Raw genomic sequence first — 20,485 nt, 5'->3', positions numbered from 1 at the left:
TTGAAATCATCCTCCAATGACGATTTTCTATTTTGGATAGACACCAATGACAAGAATCATTATTGCCAAAAAGCAAAATTTTGAAAATTGCAACCACCAATAAAGGTGATAGTAATTATTATGGACTTTGCATTTTCACGTGATATCATCAAATTAATTAATTATTACGGACTTAAAAAAATTATGGGAAGGAAGTGGCAAAGCGAATCCTTTATACATTTTTGGACTCATTTTGCTCGGATCGTAGGAAAAATGGGTTACTCAAGCTTTTCATATAATAGGCTGAGATGGGTTTTAATAGACACAATCTAATCAAATATGATGGGTTTTAATGTGCATGAATCATTTTTAATTTTATTCTTATTAATATAAAGGGCTGACAAAAAATAAGTGTTGCCTTTTGTTAACATCAACACCTTGATTCATGTCACCAATAGTTTCAGAATGGTGGACGATTGAGGAAAAAGCGTCTCAATGGCGGTCCCCTATATTTGGTCACTGTTCTCTCTTTCGCCCCAGTCAACATCCCTATCTCCTTCTCTCTCTCTCTCTCTCTCTCTCTCCTCTCTCTCTCTCCCCCAAAAATCGCTTCCTTGAGCATTTTTATTAACAATATCCTCATGTTATCGCTGTGTGGATATTTTCCATTTGTAAGCCTTTTCCAAGAATTAATTGCACTCAATGTAAATTTGCACTTCAAATTAAGGTGGATGTGGTGCTTTCGAGTCATGGTTGTTTGATGCTGCCGAACTTGAAATCATCCTCCAATGACGATCATTTCTGGGATAGACACCAATGACAAAATCATTACAGACAAGCAAAATTTTGAAAATTGCAACCACCAATAAAAATTGATAATAATTATTACGACTGCATTTTCATGATATCATCAAATTAATTAATTATTACGGATTTAAAAATTATGGGATGGAAATGGCAAAATGAATCCTTGATTCATTTTTGGACTCATTCTTTTCGGATCGTAGGAAAAATGGGTTACTCAAGCTTTTCATATAATAGGCTGAGATGGGTTTTATTGTACACAATCTAATCAAACATGATGGGTTTTAATGTGCATGAATCATTTTTTTTAATTTTATTCTTATTAATATGAAGGCTGACAAAAATAAAGTGTCGCCTTTGCTGTCAACACCTTGATCCGCTGTCAACACCTTGATCCGCTGTCACCGATAAACTTCACAATGGTGGGTGTTGAGGAAAGCGATCTCAATGGCGGTCCCCTATGTTGGTCACCCGTTCTCTCTTTCGCCCTGGTCAAAATCTCTCTCTCTCTCTCTCTCCCCTCTCTCCCCCCAATCCCTTCCTTGAGCTTTTTATTAACAATATCCTCATGTTATCGCTGTGGATATTTTCCATTTGTGGCCATCCTTTTTCCAAGAAATTAATTGCACTCAATGACAATTTGGACTTCAAATTAAGGTGGACTTAGTGCTTTCCAAGTCATGGTTGTTTGATGCTGCCGAACTTGGAATCATCCTCCAATGACGGTTTTCTATTTTGGATAGACATCAATGACAAGAATCATTACAGACAACAAAAATTTTTGAAAATTGCACCACCAATAAAGGTGATAATAATTATTACGGACTTTGCATTTTCACGTGATATCATCAAATTAATTAATTATTACAGACTTAAAAAAATTATGGGATGGAAGTGGCAAAAGAATCCTTGATTAATTTTTTGGACTCATTTTGTTTTCGGACTGTAGGAAAAATGGAGTTACTCAAGCTTTCATATAATAGGCTGAGATGGGTTTTAATAGACACAATCTAATCCAATATGATGGGTTTTAATGTGCAAGAATCATTTTTAATTTTATTCTTATTAATACAAAGGGCTAACTAAAAATAAGTGTCGCCTTTCCTGTCAACACCTTGATCCACTGTCACCGATAACTTCACGATGGTGGACATTGGAGGAAACGTCTCAATGGCGGTCCCTATGCTGGTCACCGTTCTTTTCGCCCCGGTCAAAATCTCTCTCTCCTTCTCTCTCTCGCTCCTCCCAAAATTACTTCCTTGAGCTTTTTATTGGGCAATATCCTCATGTTATCGCTGTGCTGATATTTTCCATTTGTGGCCAGCCTTTTCCAAGAAATCAATTGCACTCAATGACAATTTGGACTTCAAATTAAGGTGGACTTAGTGCTTTCGAGTCATGGTTGTTTGATGCTGCAAACTTGGAATCATCCTCCAATGACAATTTTCTATTTTGGATAGACACCAATGACAAGAATCATTACAGACAAGCAAAATTTTTAAAATTGCAACCACCAATAAAGGTGATAATAATTATTACGGACTTTGCATTTTCACATGACATCATCAAATTAATTAATTATTACGGACTTAAAAAAAATTATGGGATGGAAGTGGCAAACAAATCCTTAATTCATATTTGGACCATTTTGTTCGGATTGTAGGAAAATGGGTTGCTCAAGCTTTCATATGATAGGCTGATATGGGTTTTAATAGACACAATCTAATCAAATATGATGGGTTTTAATGTGCAAGAATCATTTTTTAATTTTATTCTTATTAATATAAAGGGCTGACAAAAATGAAGTGTCACCTTTGCTGTCAACACCTGGATCCACTGTCACCGATAACTTCACAATGGTGGACATTGGAGGAAAGCGACCTCAATGGCGGTCCCCTATGTTGGTCATTGTTGTCTCTTTCGCCCTGGTCACGATCTCTCTCTCTCCCCCCCAACATCCTTCCTTAATCTGTTGTGATCTCTTTCGATCGCACCCTCCTTTCGACTTAACCCTCCCTCCTTTTGAGGACTAGGAGCGCCCAGTGACCAGCTCGAGGTGATCAGTGGCGCCAATGGGGACCAACCTTGGGATGTTTTCTCCCTTCATTAAAAGGCCAAATGAATTAACCAAAGATATTAGCTCAGAAACTCCATACCCACTAATAAGATTTTGCATGAATACACCAAAGTTGAACATTGCAAGTCACCTTTCTTTTTCATAAATTCATAAATAAACATAATTATCCCGTTCTCAAGGAACAGAAATTTGCTGCATTGGATCCCTCACCCTAATTAATCTTCCACAATAATAATTTAATCTTTTTAGAACAGCCATAAAATATATAAAAAATAATAATACAAGCCAGCTGGAATTGAAACACTGCCTTGAACTTCTAATGAGGTAGGGTCACTTATTTAACTTCTGTTAGCAATAACAAGTCATTATTGCTTCATTTCGACGGCTTTTGCACTTTTCTAGGATCCCTGGAGGACTACAACAACTTAAAAATCATTGGGACTAGTGGACAATGGAATATATTCTGTGGATGCTGTATGGGATTAATCCAATAGAAACGACGACGCGAAGACAGCTGTTAATTATTGATGGCTCGAGTTTGATTTGAGTCCTCGATCCATGGTCCCCAATGATCTCGGACCGAGCACGAGAAAAGATCAGCTCTAGGGCATGTGTTAGAGAGAGAGAGAGAGACGGGAGACAGCTGTTAATTATTGATGGCTCGAGGTTGATTCGAGTCCTCGATCCATGATTGAGCCGAGATCCTAACAATCTCGGACTGAGCACAAGAAAACCCAGATCTAGGGCATGTGTCACAGAGAGAAACGTGGCTGCCGCCGGCAGCGGCTGCAGTGGCGTTCATCGGGTGCTCTCCTTGCCGTGGGTATGGGCAGAGAGAGAAAGAGAGAGGGACGTCACGTGGCACAAATCCAATGACTAAATGAATGGAGACAGTACACAAACGTAGAACATAGCATATCCCCTCATCACCGGACGAATGACATAAACCCTCGAGAAGCCACTGAACATACGGACGAAAACATTGCTCTCAATCAATGCTGGAAACCTGTCCATTTATGTCAATCACTTTAGTCCGCTGCCTCAGCATAAAAGCTTGAAAGATGAAGAGACGATGCTGATGCGTGCTAAAAACTTTGAATTGTCAACATGGACCACCCGACGAAAGAGTTAAGAGTGCCAGAATTGAGAGAGAGAGGAGAGAGAGAGAGGCCTTACAGAATACCGTTCTCGACCATCCCTATGACTCGATGGAGCGTGGACTTGATTGCAAAGCAAAGCAAAAGTATAGATTTGACAAACGGAAGCAAAAAAACAGCAACTCAAATTCCAAAAAAGAAGGAATAGAGAATGACTTTCTAAATATAGAGAATAGCTGGACACCAATTAGATTCAAGCAAAAAGCTCACTTCATATATCATTTAAACATGTTTTCGTGCATGATGACAATGCATGTTAAGCCTTTTCTGTGGTCAGAGATCCCAGAACACATGCAAAGTTTAGTATCCAAAAGTTGGCCAATAAGAGCTGAATGATAACAAAGCACTAGAACAGCAATTTTATTGTTTGATATTCATAAATTTGTCTGTGTGTAGAAATTAATGTTGGTCATCAAAACATATACCATCTTCAACAACCGTGTTTAACATGGAAATTTTTCCTGACCAATGTCAAGAGTAGATACTCTTTCGCTACTAATGGGCCACTGATATTAGAAAGAGCCAAGAGAGTGCAATAGAAGAAACTCTGGTGGAGTTTGGGACAGGTTAACAATATATAGTAGCCTGCCATAAGATAATCTCCAACCTTTATGTTCAAAGCTTTCCTCGTGCCAATCTATCTATATAGACTCTTATTAAAGCATATTACCTGAAAATACAATTGCTCCATCGTTCTAGCATATCACCAAGATTCACTATGAATGCTCTGTACAAAATAGTCACAGAAAGAATGTTACTTTTCAGGATTACCATGAGATTTTTCTGTCCTGTATTTGTGAGGATTATGTATAACTAAATCTAAGCAATAATCTAAACAACTAAAGAGGGTAATTACATAAGTAATCGTAGAATGCATATGATGGATGGTAAATCTCTGACTGTTAACCTGCTCAAAATTAACCAGGAAAGAATGGTGGAATATCATTGTATGCATGTGTGCAAGAGTGTTTTCTGTTAGAGGGAGGAGGGAGGTTCATCAGCAAGGCACCAGAAGGATTAAACTGATCAAAGTTAATATGTACACTTAGATGCAAATTGCAGAAAGGAAAGGATATGTGGATGAGGGCGCCTCTCTAAGTTAATAAATGGAAACCCATCTTTATCACCCATCTGACAATATTACTTTCTCTCTAAACTGGCATATTGCTGCCTTTGTACAAACAAGAACTATAGTAGCAAATCAGGGTCAGACAGGGAAGGATTTTTGTCAAAAGGTTGTCACAAGTATTGGGGTAGTAATCCGCCCAACATTGGCATGAAGCAATCTTCCAATCATGCGTATAAGGGGAAACAGTGCACATTCCCCAATAAACCGCAAGTACAAGATTAAAACAAAGTTATTGCAAGTTATATTCGTAAGCCATGAACCATAAGAATATAAATCCTAACATGATGATCTTCCACCAAAAGCATTACTCTAAATATGAGATCTCCAACATAATCATCTCAAATTCACAATTATGATGCAGTTGGACTTTACCCTCTCATATGTTGCACATATTCCCATTTTGGAGGTTTAGCATCCTTGTTCTTGCAAATCTGAATAAGTTCAAAAAAGTTTCAAGCATTATAACTAGGCATAAAGTCTGCACCAACAGTTTTATAGGAGAAAATTTCATATTTGGAGACCTAGGACATCATCTGTCGCCAACGAGGTAATAAATCCGAAGTCCGAATGTGCCCCAGCACTATATATTCCTTTAAAGGGATCAGAGACTAGATCTAAACAAAGAAAGGAATTTCCACCTAATGAGAAGAAAAATTTGCAGGATTTATTATAAATTTTATTGAAGTAAAAACTACCTTCATAGTGCAACAAGCACAAGGTCACAATAGGCTCACCGAGTATTTCTGGCTTGTCAAAAAAATTCAGCCTCCAGATCAAGTGCTAGAGCAGTGATCCTTGCAACTACTTTTGCGACATTTCTGAGTGTGCACACTTACAAATAAATAAATTACCAAATTGACTACCATCGCTTTGTTTATACTGACAAATTACACTTAATCTTGCCACATAGATTATCTAGGCATTACTCTTGGATCTAAAAATCAAATGATTTAGAGTTGGAGATCCTATTGACTGTAATATCAGCCATCCCATTGTAAGCAATTAGACACTTGCGTTGAGGCTCTTGGTCAGTGTGATTAATGGTAAATCTTGACAGCTAAAAATAACTGGTTCGTATTGTAGCATAGCAGCTTTGGAACAATGCCCCAGAAAATTGTTTAATCAGCTGCTACAAATAACCAGAAGAGTTTCACTTTGGCCAACGTGGGATAAGAGCCCAAGAGAGCATATTCAGTTCAAAAGGCAGAGCAATTTAACTCCCATTGGGCCACCTTCAAAAATACAGGAATTTGGCAATGTCTGATACATATAGAAGGGGACGATGGTGACTATCGGGTACTGAAAATGCCCAAAATACCCCCATCAGAGAAACAGAAGATCTCTGTATTATCTTTTACTTGGATGGAATAAAATTTACATCCAGGAACTAGCAAGAAAAATTAATGCCTATGGCTCTATATCATCATCTATAGTAAAACTCACAATGCTTGACAATGAAATTTTCCATCGCCTGCCTCCATCTTGGCAATATTTCTACTCAAAATACTACAATGAAACCAAAATAAACATCCACGATCAACAACTGATTTAAGTTGGAGAGAAATTACATTAAACAGCAGTTTACCCTCAGAAGGCCTGGGGTTCGGTCCAAAAATGAGGCCACTACGCACGAGGATCGTCCTCTGGTACTTCCACTCGTAAGTAGTATCCCTCCTTCTAATCTCCTACAAAACATCAATGAATTCATTACTGCTCAAACAATCTTCAGAAGATGATAAGCAGATAGGTAATTACAAGTTTCATCCATATCTCTGACTTGAGTTCATGGCCATGTGTTAGCAATTCAAACTCCTAATTCTGTGGCAGTTCTCTCCAAGAATACAACCGAAAACAGGAATAATAACTAATTGATCTTCCTTTTCTAGGAAATGCTACTCAACCACCACCTGATTACAGCCATCAAAATCACCAGCTATTCATCCATGTCCACTTTAAGCAGTAAAATCTTCAGCAGGATGATCAGACACAAACCGTTTATCTGATTTGCAGGGTGGAGGACCTGATCGAACAGAGGAGTGTAGCCTCGGTGCTTCTCGTTCCTCAGCAGCTTCATTTTCTCTCTCACAGGCAGACCAAAGAACCACCTGCTCTGGACGAACACCTCCTCCATCAAGTCCTGGTTGACTCCATGATTGATCACGTAGAAAAAGCCAGCATCCAAGCATGCCTAGAGGCCAACGGATTGGATTCATCCATCAGTGTCCCTCTTGACTCAGAAAATCTCGGTTTCCTCGGTTTCATGTACCAGAAATCGAACTAAACATAGCGGAAAAAAGGCAGGAGAATCGAAGACTTGTTTAAGCAGGGACACCAACGTCGCTACTAATGGGCCACTGATATTAGAAAGAGCCAAGAGGGCGCAACAGAGGAAATTCTGGTGGAGTTTTGGACAGGTTAACAATATAGAGTAGCCTGCCATAAGATAATCTCCAACCTTCATGTTCAAAGCTTTCCTCATGCCAATTTATCTATATAGACTGTTATTAAAGCATATTACCTGAAAATACAATTGCTCCATCGCTCTAGCATATCACCGAGATTTATTATGAATGCTCTGTACAAAATAGGCACAGAAGAATGTTACTTTTCAGGATTACTGTGAGAGTCTTCTGTCCCGTATTTGCGATGATTATGTATAACTGAATCTAAGCAATAAACTAAACAACTAAAAGAGGTTAACTACATAAGTAATTGTAGAATGCGCATGATCGTGGTAGTTCTATGACTGTTGACTTGCTCAAAATTAACCAGGAAAGAATGGTGGAATACCATTGTTTGCTTGTGTGTAAGAGTGTTTGTGATAAAAGTAAGGAAGGGAGGTTCATCAACAAGGCACCAGAAGGATTAAACTGAACAAAATGTACACTTAAATAGATGCAAATTGCTGAAAGGAGAGGATATGTGGATGAGGGCACCTCTCTAAGTAATTAAAGGAAATCGATCCTTGTCACCCCATCTGACAATAATAATCTCTCTAAACTGGCATATCACTGCCTTTGTACAAACAAGAACTATAGTAGCAGATCAGGGTCAGACAAAGAAGGATTTTTGTCATAAAAATTTACAAGTAGTGGGGTAATATTCTAACCAACATTGGCATGAAGCAATCTTCCAATCATGCATGTGAGGGAAACAGTGCACATTCCCCAATAAAATAGAAGTAAAGATTAAAAACAAAGTTTTTGCAAGTTATATTTGTAAGCCACGAATCATTAGAATAACAATCCTATCATGATGATCTTTCACCAAAAGCATTACTCTAAATATGAGATCTCTAACATAATCATCTCAAATTCACAATTATAATGCAGTTGGGCTTTACCCTCTCATAGGTTGCACATATTTCCATGTTGGAGGTTTAGCATCCTTGTTCTTGCAAATGTGAATAAGTTCAAAAAGTTTCATGCATCATAACTAGGCATAAAGTCTGCACCAACAGTTTTATAGGAGAAAATTTCATGCTTGGAGACCTGGGACATCATCTGTTGCCAACAAGGTACTAAAACCAAAGTCTGAATGTGCCCCAGCTCCATATATTCCTTTAGAGAGATCTGAGACTAGACCTAAACAAGGAAAGGAATTTCAACCGGATGAGAAGAGAATTGCAGGGTTTATTATGAAGTTTATTGAAGTAAAATGTACCTTCATAGTGCAACAAGCACAAGGTCACAATAGGCTCACCGAGTATTTCTGGCATTTAAAAAATCAGCCTCCAGATCAAGTGCTAGAGCAATGATTCTTGCAACTACTTTTGCCACATTTCTGATTGTGCACATTTACAAATCAAAAAAATTACCAAATTGACTACCATCGCTCTGTTTATAGATCATCTAGGCATTACTCTTAGATCCAAGAGTCAAATGATTTAGAGTTGGAGACCCTATTGACTGTAATATCAGCCATCCCACTGTAAGCAATTAGACACTTGCGTTGAGGCTCTTGGTCAGTTTGATTAATGGTAAATCTCGACAGCTAAAAACAACTTGTTCATATTGCAGCATAGTAGCTCCGGAACAATACCCCAGAAAATTGTCTAATCAGCCGCTACAAATGACCAGAAGAGCTTTACTTTGGCCAACATAGGACAAGAGCCCAAGAGAGCATATTCAGTTCAGATGTCTGAGGCAATTTAACTCCCACTGGCCACCTTCAAAATTACAAGAACTTGGCAATATCTGATGCATCTATGTCCATTTTAAGAAGCAAAATCTTCAGACACAAACCGTTTATCTGATTTGCAGGGTGGAGGACCTGATCGAACAGAGGAGTGTAGCTTTGGTGCTTCTCGTTCCTCACCAGCTTCATTTTCTCGCTCAAAGGCAGACCGAAGAACCGCCTGCTCTGGACGAACACCTCCTCCATCAAGTCCTGGCTGACTCCATGATTGATCACGTAGAAAAAGCCGGAATCCAAGCACGCCTGAGGCCAACGGATTGGATTCATCCGTCAGAGTCCCCCTCGACTCGAAAAATCTCGGTTTCCTCGGTTTCATGTACCAGAAATCGAACTGAAAATAGCGGAAAAAGGCGGGAGAATCGAAGACTTGTTTGAGCAGGGACACCGACCGTCGGATATCGGAGCTCGAGAGGTCGATGAGGTTGAGTGGAAGCCGGAACTCCGGCAACGTCGACGGCGTTCGCGTCGTCCATGCTCGCCGTTCGTTCGCCTGACTGATTTCACGGTGATGATGACGACCGACGAAGATCGACGCCGGACGGGAATTTGAGTTGCGGGTGATGGAAGACACGGGGCTCAAAAAGGAAGAGGAAAACGACGGCGTGGGACGTTTAAAGAATCAGCACGGATATTCGGTGCGGCCATCAGGTGAAGTCCTCGTTCCCCATCCTAATGCTTTCTGCAGATTTTAAAGCATTTTTGCTGTGTAATTATTCTATTCGATATAAATAATCATTTAAAAAAATAATTCATTTATTTTCAACAAAATAAACAGACCTTAAAATTTGAAAAACCTTTAAAATATTTATATTTACATGCATGTTTATTCTTTTTAATTTATTCTTGTGATATTTAATTTTAAATGGCTAAGAAAAATACAAATTCTAGGAAAGCTGTTCCATTTTTGTTGCTCTTCCAAACTAGCAAGGCCTTATCTCAAATGAAAAGACGTTTGAACGATATGACTCCATAAAGCGTATTAATCACATTCCACCAATCATATGAATTACATGCATGCTCATCCAAGTACAAAAAATGCACGAATGCCTACACATTAACTGACGCTTTATGTAATGTAACAAGCAACACTAAAATGAGTCGATACAAAAAGGGTAGCCATTGGTATTTGCTCCGGTGGTTAAATATCAGAAGTAGTTAAAAAAGCCTTTTTCCATTTGTTTGAGTGGGACATTTTAAGACGGAACATATGCTTTTAGGATATCGATAGTGTATATCCTATATCTATATCTATTTACATACATATATAAGAATATTCAATCATGGATAAATAATTTTGGCGCGAATTAAAATAGGGACAATTAAGAATATCCATAAATGGATCTTAAGTTTGGCCCTGCCCAGCTTGACACGCAAGGCTCATGGGCTCTGCCTAGCGTGACGCGAGAAGACGTAGAGCTTCAAGGAAATAAAGTTTGTCACTGGCAAATCTACCAACCCTCGGACAAAGTTTTTACTTAGAGAACATGGCAGCCGCTACACCTTCTGAAGTTGGACATGAGTTAAACTCTCAATTGCAAATCTAGTCGGGTTTGAATTGTTTTCCTCTAATTGAAAGCTTAAAAGAAGATTAGAATCATCTTGTAGAGTCGTACACACAATGCAATAGAAATGAAATTACTAAGTACAAAATATGAAAATGCTATGTTCAAATTCTCTTAGCTGCTCTTGGACTTGTTTTCTTGTCAAGGAAGTGACAACTCGATCTTGTTGAGCTTAACCATGACAATTTTCATGTCCATTATTTCCTCAAGCAAGTCCTTTGAACATTCTAGCCGTAACTCTAGTATCAAGAAGACTATGCTATTGAATTTCAAAAGTGTCGGATCTTCATATTTCGTGCAAAGGATTTTGCTATCCATAATGTCAAGCACTCTCTTTGGAATTGCTGCATCTACCCATTGCCTCAAACGAGATCTGCATTGAACATTTCACGGTTGGCTTCTTCCCGGTAATCACTTCCAACAACAATATGCTGAAGTCATATAAATTTCCTTTGTAAGAGACTTTTCCTTTCGAACCATACTCGAAAGCATCATAGTTTGTGGCATAAGAACATTAGCAATTGATCTATTTCTTTTTTAGGACATAAGTAATAAGATCAAGAGGCATACAAGTGCTAATATATCTCTATTACATTATACCAGTATATTGGCAATGAAAGGGTTGAATTAGCTAATATTCGGCAAATGTACCTAGAGCAATGTAAACTATCGTGTCGAGAGTTTGGGTTTGTGTTTCAAGCTTGCTCTCAGCCAAAATCTTGGCAATTCCAAAGTCACAAACTTGTGCAACTAGGCCCTCATTTAGAAGAATATTGCTAGGCTTCAAATCGCGGTGCCGTGGGTTCCAATTAATCATGGTGGAGATACTCGACCGCCATTGCGACGTCAACCATTATCTTCACTCGCTAATGGAGATCCAAATTGTAATTGTTGGAGTACAGCCACTTCTCTAAGCTCCCACAAGGCACGTATTGCAATACCAAAGCTCTCAGATTTGCATTCGTGCATGTGCTAATCACCTTGACGAGATTGCAATGTCGGATTATACGAAAAGCATTGCATTCTACATCAAAACCTTTCAGAGCACCTTCGATATGGAGATTTAGTACTTTGACTGCGATGTCTATCCCATTGGCCAAAGTACCTTTATATACGAGCTAAAGCTTCCCTTTGAGCAAATTGCTTTCGCCGAAGTTGTTAGTAGCCAAGCAAAGCTCCCGATATGATATCATCGGGTGGCCAATTCTAGGCAAGTTCTCCATCGAAACTGAAGCTTTACTGGTACTCCCACGCTTTCTAAGCAAGTAAATGACGAGGACTAAAAGTATAGCTAATAAAATTGGAATGTATAGTATATGGAGCTGCTTGTCCCTTGATGATTTCATTCCATTTTCTTTGCATCGTGGGACTTGAAAAATTGCATTTCCATAAAGTGCTTCATTCCCATTGAAAGAGAGAGCTGGGAAATTTCCAAGGGGTCCACAATTAGGAATCTCTCCTGATAGCTTATTAAAGGACAAGTTCAAAATTTGTAGATATGCAAGTCCTTTCAAGGACTCAAGTATTGTGTTTGATAACTCAATGTAGGAGAGATCGAGGAACTCAATCCTTCGAGATGGCCAATTGATTGTGGCATGGATCCTTGAAACGAGTTCCTCAACAAGTTGAGAGAAGCAAAGCTCTCAAACTCTGGTGGAACTCGGTATGGCACTAGTAAATCGGTTCCAAGAAACATCGATGCTCTCTATAGCTCTTAGCTTCCCTATTTCAAGGGGTAGTCCTCCATTGAAATAAATGAGTAATGATTGAGGAAGATGAATTCTTGAAGGCCCCAAACTAAATGGTATAACCGATGTCATGTTATTCAAGCTTATGAGAAAACATATGAAGGCTGCTAAAGTTTTAAATGCAATTTGGGATTGATCCCGATATCTTATTTTGCCCGAGCACCAACTCTCCTAAACTTGTCAAGTTGCTTATCTCATCGGGGATCGGTCCTTCAAGATGGTTATTATCAAGATACAGCCTTTGCAACCTTTCTAGTCGTCCGATCGATGATGGGATGTTGCTGTCTGGAGCATTACCCAAATCTAGCAAAGTCAATCTTTTCAAGAAACCCATTTCCTCGGGAACACGACTTCTTATTTGACAATTGGGAGCAATTAGAATTTGTAGGGAAATAGAGAAGTTTTTAATAGATTCTGGCATGGAGCCACGAAGCGGGTTGCTTCCCAACGACAAACGACAAGACTTGTCGCGACGGACAATTAGATAAAGTAGAGAGAAAAACCGAGCTCCGAACCATATGTCTCTCTATTAGCCGATTTAACGCAATATTATAGAATTCAAGGCTCTTCAAGTTGCCAAACCGGTATGTATGGTTCATTGAGTTGATTGTCCCCGACCTTGAAAATGATTAGGTTCGAAAATTCAAGAAATACTACGGGATGTTGCCGCCACAGCCATTGCATGCTAGATATAGTTCTTCCAAATTCGGAAGGCTTAGATCTCTACGAGGAAGGCTTCCATAGAGGGAATTTTCCATCAAATAAAGCACGAAATATTAAAAATCTCTCGAGGCACTCCACCGGTTAGCAAATTATCCATGAGGCCCATTAGTTTGCAAATTGACCAGGTTGCCAATCTCACTTGGAATCTCCCCTTCAATGTGGTTAGCTACGATGCCCAGCGTGTGCAAGCTCGACATGTTACCGGTGGTTCGAGGAATCATGCCAGTCAAGTTGTTATCAGAGATATAGAGCTTTTGCAGCTTTTGCAAGCTGCCTATATCTCGAGGAATGCTTTCCTGAAAACGATTGTATGACAACCCCAATATGATTAGCTCTTTGCATTGGGTTAGCATCTCTGGTGGCAAGCCACTGAATTGATTTTTATTCGGGCAAGCATCTAAATGTTAGGCCAACGGTAGCAAAGATCGAAGGGAAGAGTTCCAAAGAGATAATTATCCGTCAAATTCACCTACGTGAGCGATCTATCGAAAAATGCTGAAGGAATCGAACCTGTGAGAGTGGCGTTGACCAATATAATGACTTGCAATGTGGATATGTTGCCTAGGGAGCTTGGAATTCGACCTTGTAAGTCGTTTGAGCTAAGACTCGGTTGTTGCAACTTAGGGAGGCGTCGAATTCTCTTGGTATGCCACCCGTTAGCCTGTTTGTCACGAGTGACATGACTTCGAGGTTCTAGCATTGGATTAAGATAGGAGGAATGTTTCCTTCGAACTGGTTCAATTAGAGCATAAGTTCTTTCAAGCGGCATAAATGACCAATTTCTATCAGAATTATTTCATAAAAATTGTTGCTGCAGAGATCAAGAGAAGCCAAGAGAGAAAGATTCTTTGGATAGGGAGTCTTCCGTGGAGACCCATGTGCGAGAGGTCTAAAGTTGTGACTCTCTACTCGGTTGCTACGGCGACACCAATCCATTCGCAGAAATTTGCTTCCACCGTCCAATTGCCGCCTTTGATGGTGTTCGTCGAGCTAACTTCCATCATTGATTTGAAGTGGAGGAGAGACAATTGATCTGAAGTTCTTTGAGCAGGATGACGAGCCGAAACATCAATAGAACATTAACATATGCTAAAAAGATGGACTTTTCCATAATGAAAGAATCTCTTTTGATTGCATCAATAGATGGTTCCCTAATTTGACCTATTCTTAGTGTTCAATACCAAAACCTATCAAATGGTTGTCTTAATTAGGGAAAAAAAAAACAATGTAAAGAAAGACTAACTATCAAATGATGTCCTACAATCATGTCTACGGCCCGTTCTTTATGTTTACACGTTCACACTTACTTTCAACTCTATAAGGGTACAAAACGACGTTTGGACCAATGCTCTAAGGCACGAATGTGAAAAGGTTTTGTAATAACTGTTGTGACGTTCTTGCAGAGGCAATATCAAGTGTCTCGTGGGAAGTTGACTAATTCAAAGTTCCTACTGCTAGAAGAGATAACGTTACTAGTAGTCTATCAAATTTTATCCATGCTTCATGTCATATTTGAACTTTCAATCGATTCAATTAAATCACTTTTGCTAAATGTGAAACATCTTCTAAACTTTCAATTGGTCTAATGAGATCCGTAATATATTTAATATGCTTTTTGTCATCCTTTCATCTATTAATATAAATGAAATATGTCATGGATAAAAATTTTATAAAGCTAATGTTTGATGGAGAAAATTACGCAGACTTTGTGCATGTCATGGTGACTTTAAATTGTAAAATTACAATACCTGTTCCTTTGCCCTCGCCCAGATTTGGCGAAACATCAATAGGGAAGCCAGAACATCAACAAATGCTAAAAGATGAACTTCTCCATAATGAACAGTCTCTATTGATTGCATCAATAGACAGCTCGCTAATTTTGACCTATTCTTAGTGTTCAATACCAAAACCTATCAAATGGTTGTCTCAATCGGTACAAAAAAAGAAAAAAAGAAAAAACAATATACGAAAGACTAACTATCAAATGATGTCCCTCAATCACGTCCATGGCCCATTCTTTTACGTCACTTACTTTCAACTCTTTGAGTGTATAAATGGACCTTTGGACCAATTCTCCCAAGGCACGAATGTGAAAAGGTTTTGTGATAACCGGCCGTGACTTTCCTGCAAGAGGGCAATACCAAGTGTCTCTTGGGAAGTTAATTGATTGAAAGTTCCTACTTTTGGAAGAGATTATGTTACAAGTAATTTGTCAAATTTTATCTATGCTTCATGTCATATTTGAACTTTCAATCAATTCAATTAAATCACTTTTGATTAATGTGAAATATCTTCCCGCAACTTTCAATTGGTTTAATTAGATCTGTAATATAATTAATATGCTTTTTGTCATCCTTTCATCTATTAATTTAAAAGGTTAATACCCCAAAAACCCAAAACGGTACACTGTGACAAATTTACCCAAAATTATTTTTGACCACAAAAAACCTTAAACTAATATACCTTTAACAAATTTACCCCAAACTTATACACTTGTGACTAGGGGTGAGCGGTTCCCGGTTCCTTACAGTTAGCGGAACACCGGAACCTACCCTCGGGTACGGGTTCCTCATTTTTTGAACTTGGAACCTACCGTTGGAACCAGAACACTGGAACCTACCTGTCACGAGTTCCGGGGGTCGGTTCCAAAGTTCCAACAGGTTCCTTTTTTTTTTTTTTTTTTCATTTTTAGATTTGAACTATAACGAAGAAGGAAAGAACCAAAGCTCCTATCTCCATAAATTGCCAAAAATAGTTCCTTGGGAGCAAAAGCATAAAAAAAAGAATAACAGAATAATCAGTGGGAAAAAGATGGGCATAGTCTTTTGAGAAGGCATGTACATGAACAAATTGATGAACAGACAACTGTAGAAGGAGAAAGGTAAATGGGACAAACCATTTCTGCAGTTTCTGATTATGTGGTGTTTTCTGATTTTCAGGATGACAATAAAACAAGTAATCTTCCCCTTTCAGAGGAGGGCATGCCTAGATAAAGCAGCTTGCAAAACCTCGTTGCTTGCAGCATTCGAGATAACCAATCTGATAAAAGACGACAAAACACTAATTCAGGGATACAATACAAACTACAAACTTCAAAAAGGAGATAAACCCCATGCCTAACATGGTGTCGAGCATATGAGTTCAGATCTTAACACTCGCTTTACTTATTTTGTCTATCACTCTTTTTGTTCCCAAGTTATATCGCCAAATCAACTATGTCCATGACTCATTATTTCACGAACAGGATTCAGCTTATAAGGCTAGGGAGTGCTAAAAGGTGTCACCAAACAGCAATGATGAGCTCAAAATGAATGAGGAACAACTACAGGCAGCATCCCAAATAACATATCCAAACTTTGACAAACAAAACAAATGAACTGACGATAGGCAGACATGTCGATACATATAAATATGGAGGAGGTCAAACCTGGATCATTTGCTGCGGGCCTTCAGTTGGCTTCTGCAAAAATAATTTGACAGTCGCTGTCAATAATTGCAACTGGACTTGTGAAGGCTCTTCAGGAAACTCTCAGAAAGCTCTCCAGCAGCTCATCAGCATTGTCAATTCTTTCTGCATATTCGCCAATAATCCAAATCATTAATGCCTGCCAAGTGAAAAAAGGAGAGGCACAAGGTGGTTAAAATTTGAGTAGAATGAATCAAGGAAGCTTAAATGTACAGTGTCCATATAACATGGTTGTTACACTAAAAGAGTAATGATACTTTAAAGAGTACCTTGGCCTATGGCTCATCAAGAGTGTCTAAGCTCTCACATAGGGTAGCAATAATGGACTCATAGCTGTAGAACATAAAAAAGTTGAAAACAGAATTAAGAGATGAATGGAACTGCTTTTCAGTTCACGTACTCCAAAAATTACAGATATCAAGACTAACGTGTTAGGATATCTTCTGAATATGTCCTTAATAACTATAATGGCTTCTTGAACCATATAATTGACTTTAATCTTAATCAGCTCCAGCAAAACACTGATGCATCGCTCTGCTGCTCTCTCCAACTTGATTACACAGCGATCAATAGCACGGACTGCCTTTCTAACAAAATCGACATGTACTTCTATAGCACACTCCTTGAATTCCAGCAGAACCTGCAGCATTTAGTTAATAAGACAACATAAAATTAACCATTTTGAGTAAACAAGCAAATTCAACAGGTTAAATGCTCCAGTTTCCATGCCTGGTCAATATTTCTGTCGAAGCAAGCTTTATCATGATTTCTAACTTCTCCATCTTCACATAAATTGGGTCATTGTACTTGCAGAAAAACACCTGGCAATGACAAGAGATCAATAAGCATGCCTTTCTTACTCATAATGCACCCAATATGGGTCACTTAGAGTTGGCAAGACTAAATGGATCAACCTTAATTTCATGGGCGAGAATAGTAGGCCGCCTTTGGACAATGAGGTTGATATTTCTTAAGGCAACATACTGTATCTCTGGTTCTGCAGAGAGTAACGTAACAAGAGGAGGAGCCATCTTTTTGCACAGATTCTCTCTCTATCATATTCAAACTTATCTCGAATTTGGTGAACCCTTTCCCATTTATCAGCATGTCCATTCCTTACAAATCCTTGCTCCTGCATTCAGAAAAATCATGTCTTTTAGATACCTTGTAATATAATGGATGTGGATAGATTATTGACAAATCATTCAGAGACACAGCACTGTAAGTTGCAGAAAGTAACCATACGAAGTTTACAGAAGTGATCATTAAACAAAGAACATAGGCATAACTGATCAACTTGTTAGCTTGTTACTCATCATAACAGCATTGCCCTTAGTTTCATTCACAATTAGCTTCTTTGCAGCTAATCAGTGCATTATGCTCAACAAAGTTCAAGCGTTGATTAAACAATAGGATGCTTTGTTAATATGTCTGCCTCAAAAATTGATGTCCTTGTTGTTAAACACAGACATCTTGGCTCCTCTCACATAATATATTTCTACTTATAAGCAACTTTAGGGGCACTTATTGCCTTTACGATGGTTCCTAATATAAACGTTCCTCAACTCGAGATTAAAAAGAAAAGAAAAACTTCCAGACAAGTCAGAATCGCATACATGACTCTTATGAAAAGCGAATGAGTAATTATGAAGTCATGGGGTAAAATCATCATGATAAGCAAAGCCAATCTCAGCGTCATAGAGAAATTACATGTTTGTCGCTCAATCACATTTCAACATGTTATGGGCAAAGCAAGTAAATTGTCATTTTCAGCTATCAATTTTTTCAAAGACATTTTTCCACTGACCTCTTCTACTTGCTTATTCCTGTAAAAGAGGATGCTGAGGTTATAAAGCAAGGCAAACAAAAATTTCAGCCACTGAGGTTGAACCCATTCGCTTGCAATGACATAATCTATCAAGTGCATATTCTCCTGATAAGAAAAAAAAACGTGTCAATCCCATTGCCACATGTATAATGCCTTTTATGTTGGACCAAGAAGCATCATGAGTCACAAAGAAAATGGAATGGCAGCATTACATGGGAAAGGCATAACCTGCAAGTTGAGCTTTGTCACAAAAGAGAGAGTGAAAGCAGCCACCAATATTGCTGGTACGGCTTTACTGTATTCTTCATATCTATCCATGTCCTTCCCATATTTGCTACTGCACAAAAAAGCCTCAACTGTCAAAGGCCCCCTTTTATGAAAGTATGATGTACTAGACTTGAAAGACAATACTAACAAAACAAAGATGACGATCATAAATCATCTTCCATAGTGATCTGACCTACTACAAATCCACTAAAGCATAAAAGCGAAAGGTGCATCAAACAACTGGCTTTAATGGACGAGTTCTTGTCAACAAGTAACCCGTCATGACACAATGAAAGAAAAAAACCAGAGAAGATAAAAATGGATTCATGACTCCATAAGTTCTGCAGAGAAAAGTTCAACTTGTGCTGTAAATGCTATATTCATAGCCAGAACTCGTATATGGTACTACTGATTCTTTAGAAACTTAACAATCTACCATTTTGTGACACCATTAGCTTAGAAGAAACCAAGAAGCTAAGGCTAGAATAATCACCAAGAATTCAACACCCATGTTTCAAATGAATAAGTACAGACAGTGAGCATAAATGATCATACCACAAGCCCGACAACCGACAATATTCCCATTATGCTGTATAATTGAGAGTCTTCTGAAATCTGAAGCAGAACTCTAGAATATGGAAGAACATGCCTCAGAAAAGCAGATAATCGGAAAAAAAAAAAAAGAAGGGGTTGTACTAATAGGATACTGACCTCTATATAGAACGCCACGGCCACAAAAAGAAGGGTCAAAGTCATTGCGGATGAGGATACCTGCAAAGACAGATTTCAATTCCTGATTTGAGCGTGTTCTAGAGAATCTTAACTTAGCAAGAATCTTGTCATACGCACTATGAGAAGCAGCCTTCGGCCTGCTTTATCTGGGAGACAAGTCGCTAGTGCTGTCGAGGGAGAGCGGAGGTGGCCTCGAGCAGGGGTCAGCGAGTGGTGGCGTCGAGGGTGAGCGGCGGTGGCGTCGAGGGCAAGCGGCGAGCTAGAGGTCAGCGGCGGTGCCGTCGAGAGCGAGAGGAGGTGGCCTCGAGCAGGGATCAGCGAGCGGTGGCGTTGAGGGCAAGCGACGGTGCCGTCGAGGGCAAACGGCGAGCCAGGGGTCAGCCGCTGTGCCATCGAGGGCGAGCGGAGGTGGCCTCGACCGTCGAGCAGAGATCAGCGGCGGTGGCGTCGAGGGCGACCGGCGGTGGCGTCGAGCAGAGGTGGAGAACGGACGGGCGAAGAGAGAACTGTGAGTGAAAACTAAAAGTGTCGTGTGGAAGAAGTGAGAGTGAATTTTGATTTGGGGGGTTTTGAGCCCTAACCGGACCAGTTCCGGTTCCTGATTCTACCTAACCAGGAGCTCACCTTTCTTTTGTAAAATTCACCGATTAGTTTTGTTAAATTCTACCGTCGAAAATATTAAGTTAAATGGCGTGTGATGATTGATTGGTATCTTTCTTTCCATTTGTCATAGTTTACAATTTTTGTGATTTTTTTGTGATATTAATACAATTTAGCGGAGAGTATATTTGTCACAAATTTATCAGTTTAGAGTTT

General features: G+C 39.1%; 3 protein-coding genes and 3 long non-coding RNA genes across 10 annotated transcripts; all 6 read right to left on the bottom strand.

Moving 5' to 3' along the window:
- Positions 1–4,415: 4,415 nt before the first annotated feature.
- Positions 4,416–5,858, bottom strand: LOC108958436. Its single transcript, XR_005549758.1, has 3 exons — positions 5,668–5,858; positions 5,519–5,577; positions 4,416–4,744 (listed from the first exon to the last, which is right to left on the bottom strand). It is a non-coding gene; the product is annotated as an uncharacterized LOC108958436 (long non-coding RNA).
- An 899-nt stretch (positions 5,859–6,757) lies between these two features.
- Positions 6,758–8,738, bottom strand: LOC120292121 (probable 2-oxoglutarate-dependent dioxygenase At3g49630). 2 transcript variants are annotated; one of them, XM_039310028.1, is made up of 4 exons: positions 8,490–8,738; positions 7,665–7,721; positions 7,139–7,334; positions 6,758–6,831 (listed from the first exon to the last, which is right to left on the bottom strand). In XM_039310028.1, exons 2-4 carry the CDS (start codon positions 7,683–7,685, stop codon positions 6,824–6,826), a joined length of 225 nt encoding a protein of 74 aa, XP_039165962.1. In that variant the 5' UTR covers positions 7,686–7,721; positions 8,490–8,738; the 3' UTR covers positions 6,758–6,823. The 2 variants fall into 2 exon arrangements, with proteins under 2 accessions (XP_039165962.1, XP_039165961.1); XM_039310027.1 differs by lacking the exon at positions 6,758–6,831 and having other exon boundaries at positions 6,905–7,334.
- A 228-nt stretch (positions 8,739–8,966) lies between these two features.
- Positions 8,967–9,911, bottom strand: LOC120292120 (probable 2-oxoglutarate-dependent dioxygenase At3g49630). The gene is made up of 2 exons (XM_039310026.1): positions 9,733–9,911; positions 8,967–9,586 (listed from the first exon to the last, which is right to left on the bottom strand). Exons 1-2 carry the CDS (start codon positions 9,814–9,816, stop codon positions 9,323–9,325), a joined length of 348 nt encoding a protein of 115 aa, XP_039165960.1. The 5' UTR covers positions 9,817–9,911; the 3' UTR covers positions 8,967–9,322.
- A 6,251-nt stretch (positions 9,912–16,162) lies between these two features.
- LOC120292270 lies at positions 16,163–16,902 on the bottom strand. The gene is made up of 2 exons (XR_005550061.1): positions 16,804–16,902; positions 16,163–16,415 (listed from the first exon to the last, which is right to left on the bottom strand). It is a non-coding gene; the product is annotated as an uncharacterized LOC120292270 (long non-coding RNA).
- A 1-nt stretch (position 16,903) lies between these two features.
- LOC120292268 lies at positions 16,904–17,479 on the bottom strand. The gene is made up of 3 exons (XR_005550060.1): positions 17,271–17,479; positions 17,112–17,175; positions 16,904–16,981 (listed from the first exon to the last, which is right to left on the bottom strand). It is a non-coding gene; the product is annotated as an uncharacterized LOC120292268 (long non-coding RNA).
- Positions 17,480–17,570: 91 nt separating this feature from the next.
- LOC120291396 lies at positions 17,571–20,199 on the bottom strand. 4 transcript variants are annotated; one of them, XR_005549405.1, is made up of 7 exons: positions 19,783–19,797; positions 19,649–19,708; positions 19,493–19,565; positions 18,899–19,007; positions 18,650–18,775; positions 17,757–17,974; positions 17,571–17,663 (listed from the first exon to the last, which is right to left on the bottom strand). XR_005549405.1 is itself a non-coding variant. In XM_039308681.1 (6 exons), exons 1-4 carry the CDS (start codon positions 20,060–20,062, stop codon positions 18,916–18,918), a joined length of 501 nt encoding a protein of 166 aa, XP_039164615.1. In that variant the 5' UTR covers positions 20,063–20,199; the 3' UTR covers positions 17,910–17,974; positions 18,650–18,775; positions 18,883–18,915. The 4 variants fall into 4 exon arrangements, 2 of the variants coding, with proteins under 2 accessions (XP_039164615.1, XP_039164614.1); XM_039308681.1 differs by lacking the exon at positions 17,571–17,663 and having other exon boundaries at positions 17,910–17,974; positions 18,883–19,007; positions 19,787–20,199; XM_039308680.1 differs by lacking the exon at positions 17,571–17,663 and having other exon boundaries at positions 17,910–17,974; positions 19,787–20,199.
- Positions 20,200–20,485: the final 286 nt, after the last annotated feature.

The sequence above is a fragment of the Eucalyptus grandis genome, chromosome 3, assembly GCF_016545825.1.
Source record: "Eucalyptus grandis isolate ANBG69807.140 chromosome 3, ASM1654582v1, whole genome shotgun sequence".
In the NCBI taxonomy this organism is placed as follows: Eukaryota; Viridiplantae; Streptophyta; class Magnoliopsida; order Myrtales; family Myrtaceae; genus Eucalyptus; species Eucalyptus grandis.
This window is presented reverse-complemented; position numbering and strand designations above follow the sequence as displayed.

What these genes read in the sequence shown, in the direction of transcription:
- LOC120292120 (XM_039310026.1), bottom strand. Translation starts at nt 9,816, where the DNA reads ATGGACGACGCGAACGCCGTCGACGTTGCCGGAGTTCCGGCTTCCACT. An exon ending in TCGAGCTCCGATATCCGACG is followed by an intron (nt 9,587 to 9,732) that starts GTCGGTGTCCCT and finishes CGTTGGCCTCAG; the next exon opens with GCGTGCTTGGATTCCGGCTT.
- LOC120291396 (XM_039308681.1), bottom strand. Translation starts at nt 20,062, where the DNA reads ATGGCACAGCGGCTGACCCCTGGCTCGCCGTTTGCCCTCGACGGCACC. An exon ending in GCCGAAGGCTGCTTCTCATA is followed by an intron (nt 19,709 to 19,786) that starts GTGCGTATGACA and finishes CTGTCTTTGCAG; the next exon opens with GTATCCTCATCCGCAATGAC. An exon ending in CCGTGGCGTTCTATATAGAG is followed by an intron (nt 19,566 to 19,648) that starts GTCAGTATCCTA and finishes TCCATATTCTAG; the next exon opens with AGTTCTGCTTCAGATTTCAG.
- LOC120292121 (XM_039310027.1), bottom strand. Translation starts at nt 7,685, where the DNA reads ATGGAGCAATTGTATTTTCAG. An exon ending in TGGAGCAATTGTATTTTCAG is followed by an intron (nt 7,335 to 7,664) that starts GTAATATGCTTT and finishes GTTGGCCTCTAG; the next exon opens with GCATGCTTGGATGCTGGCTT.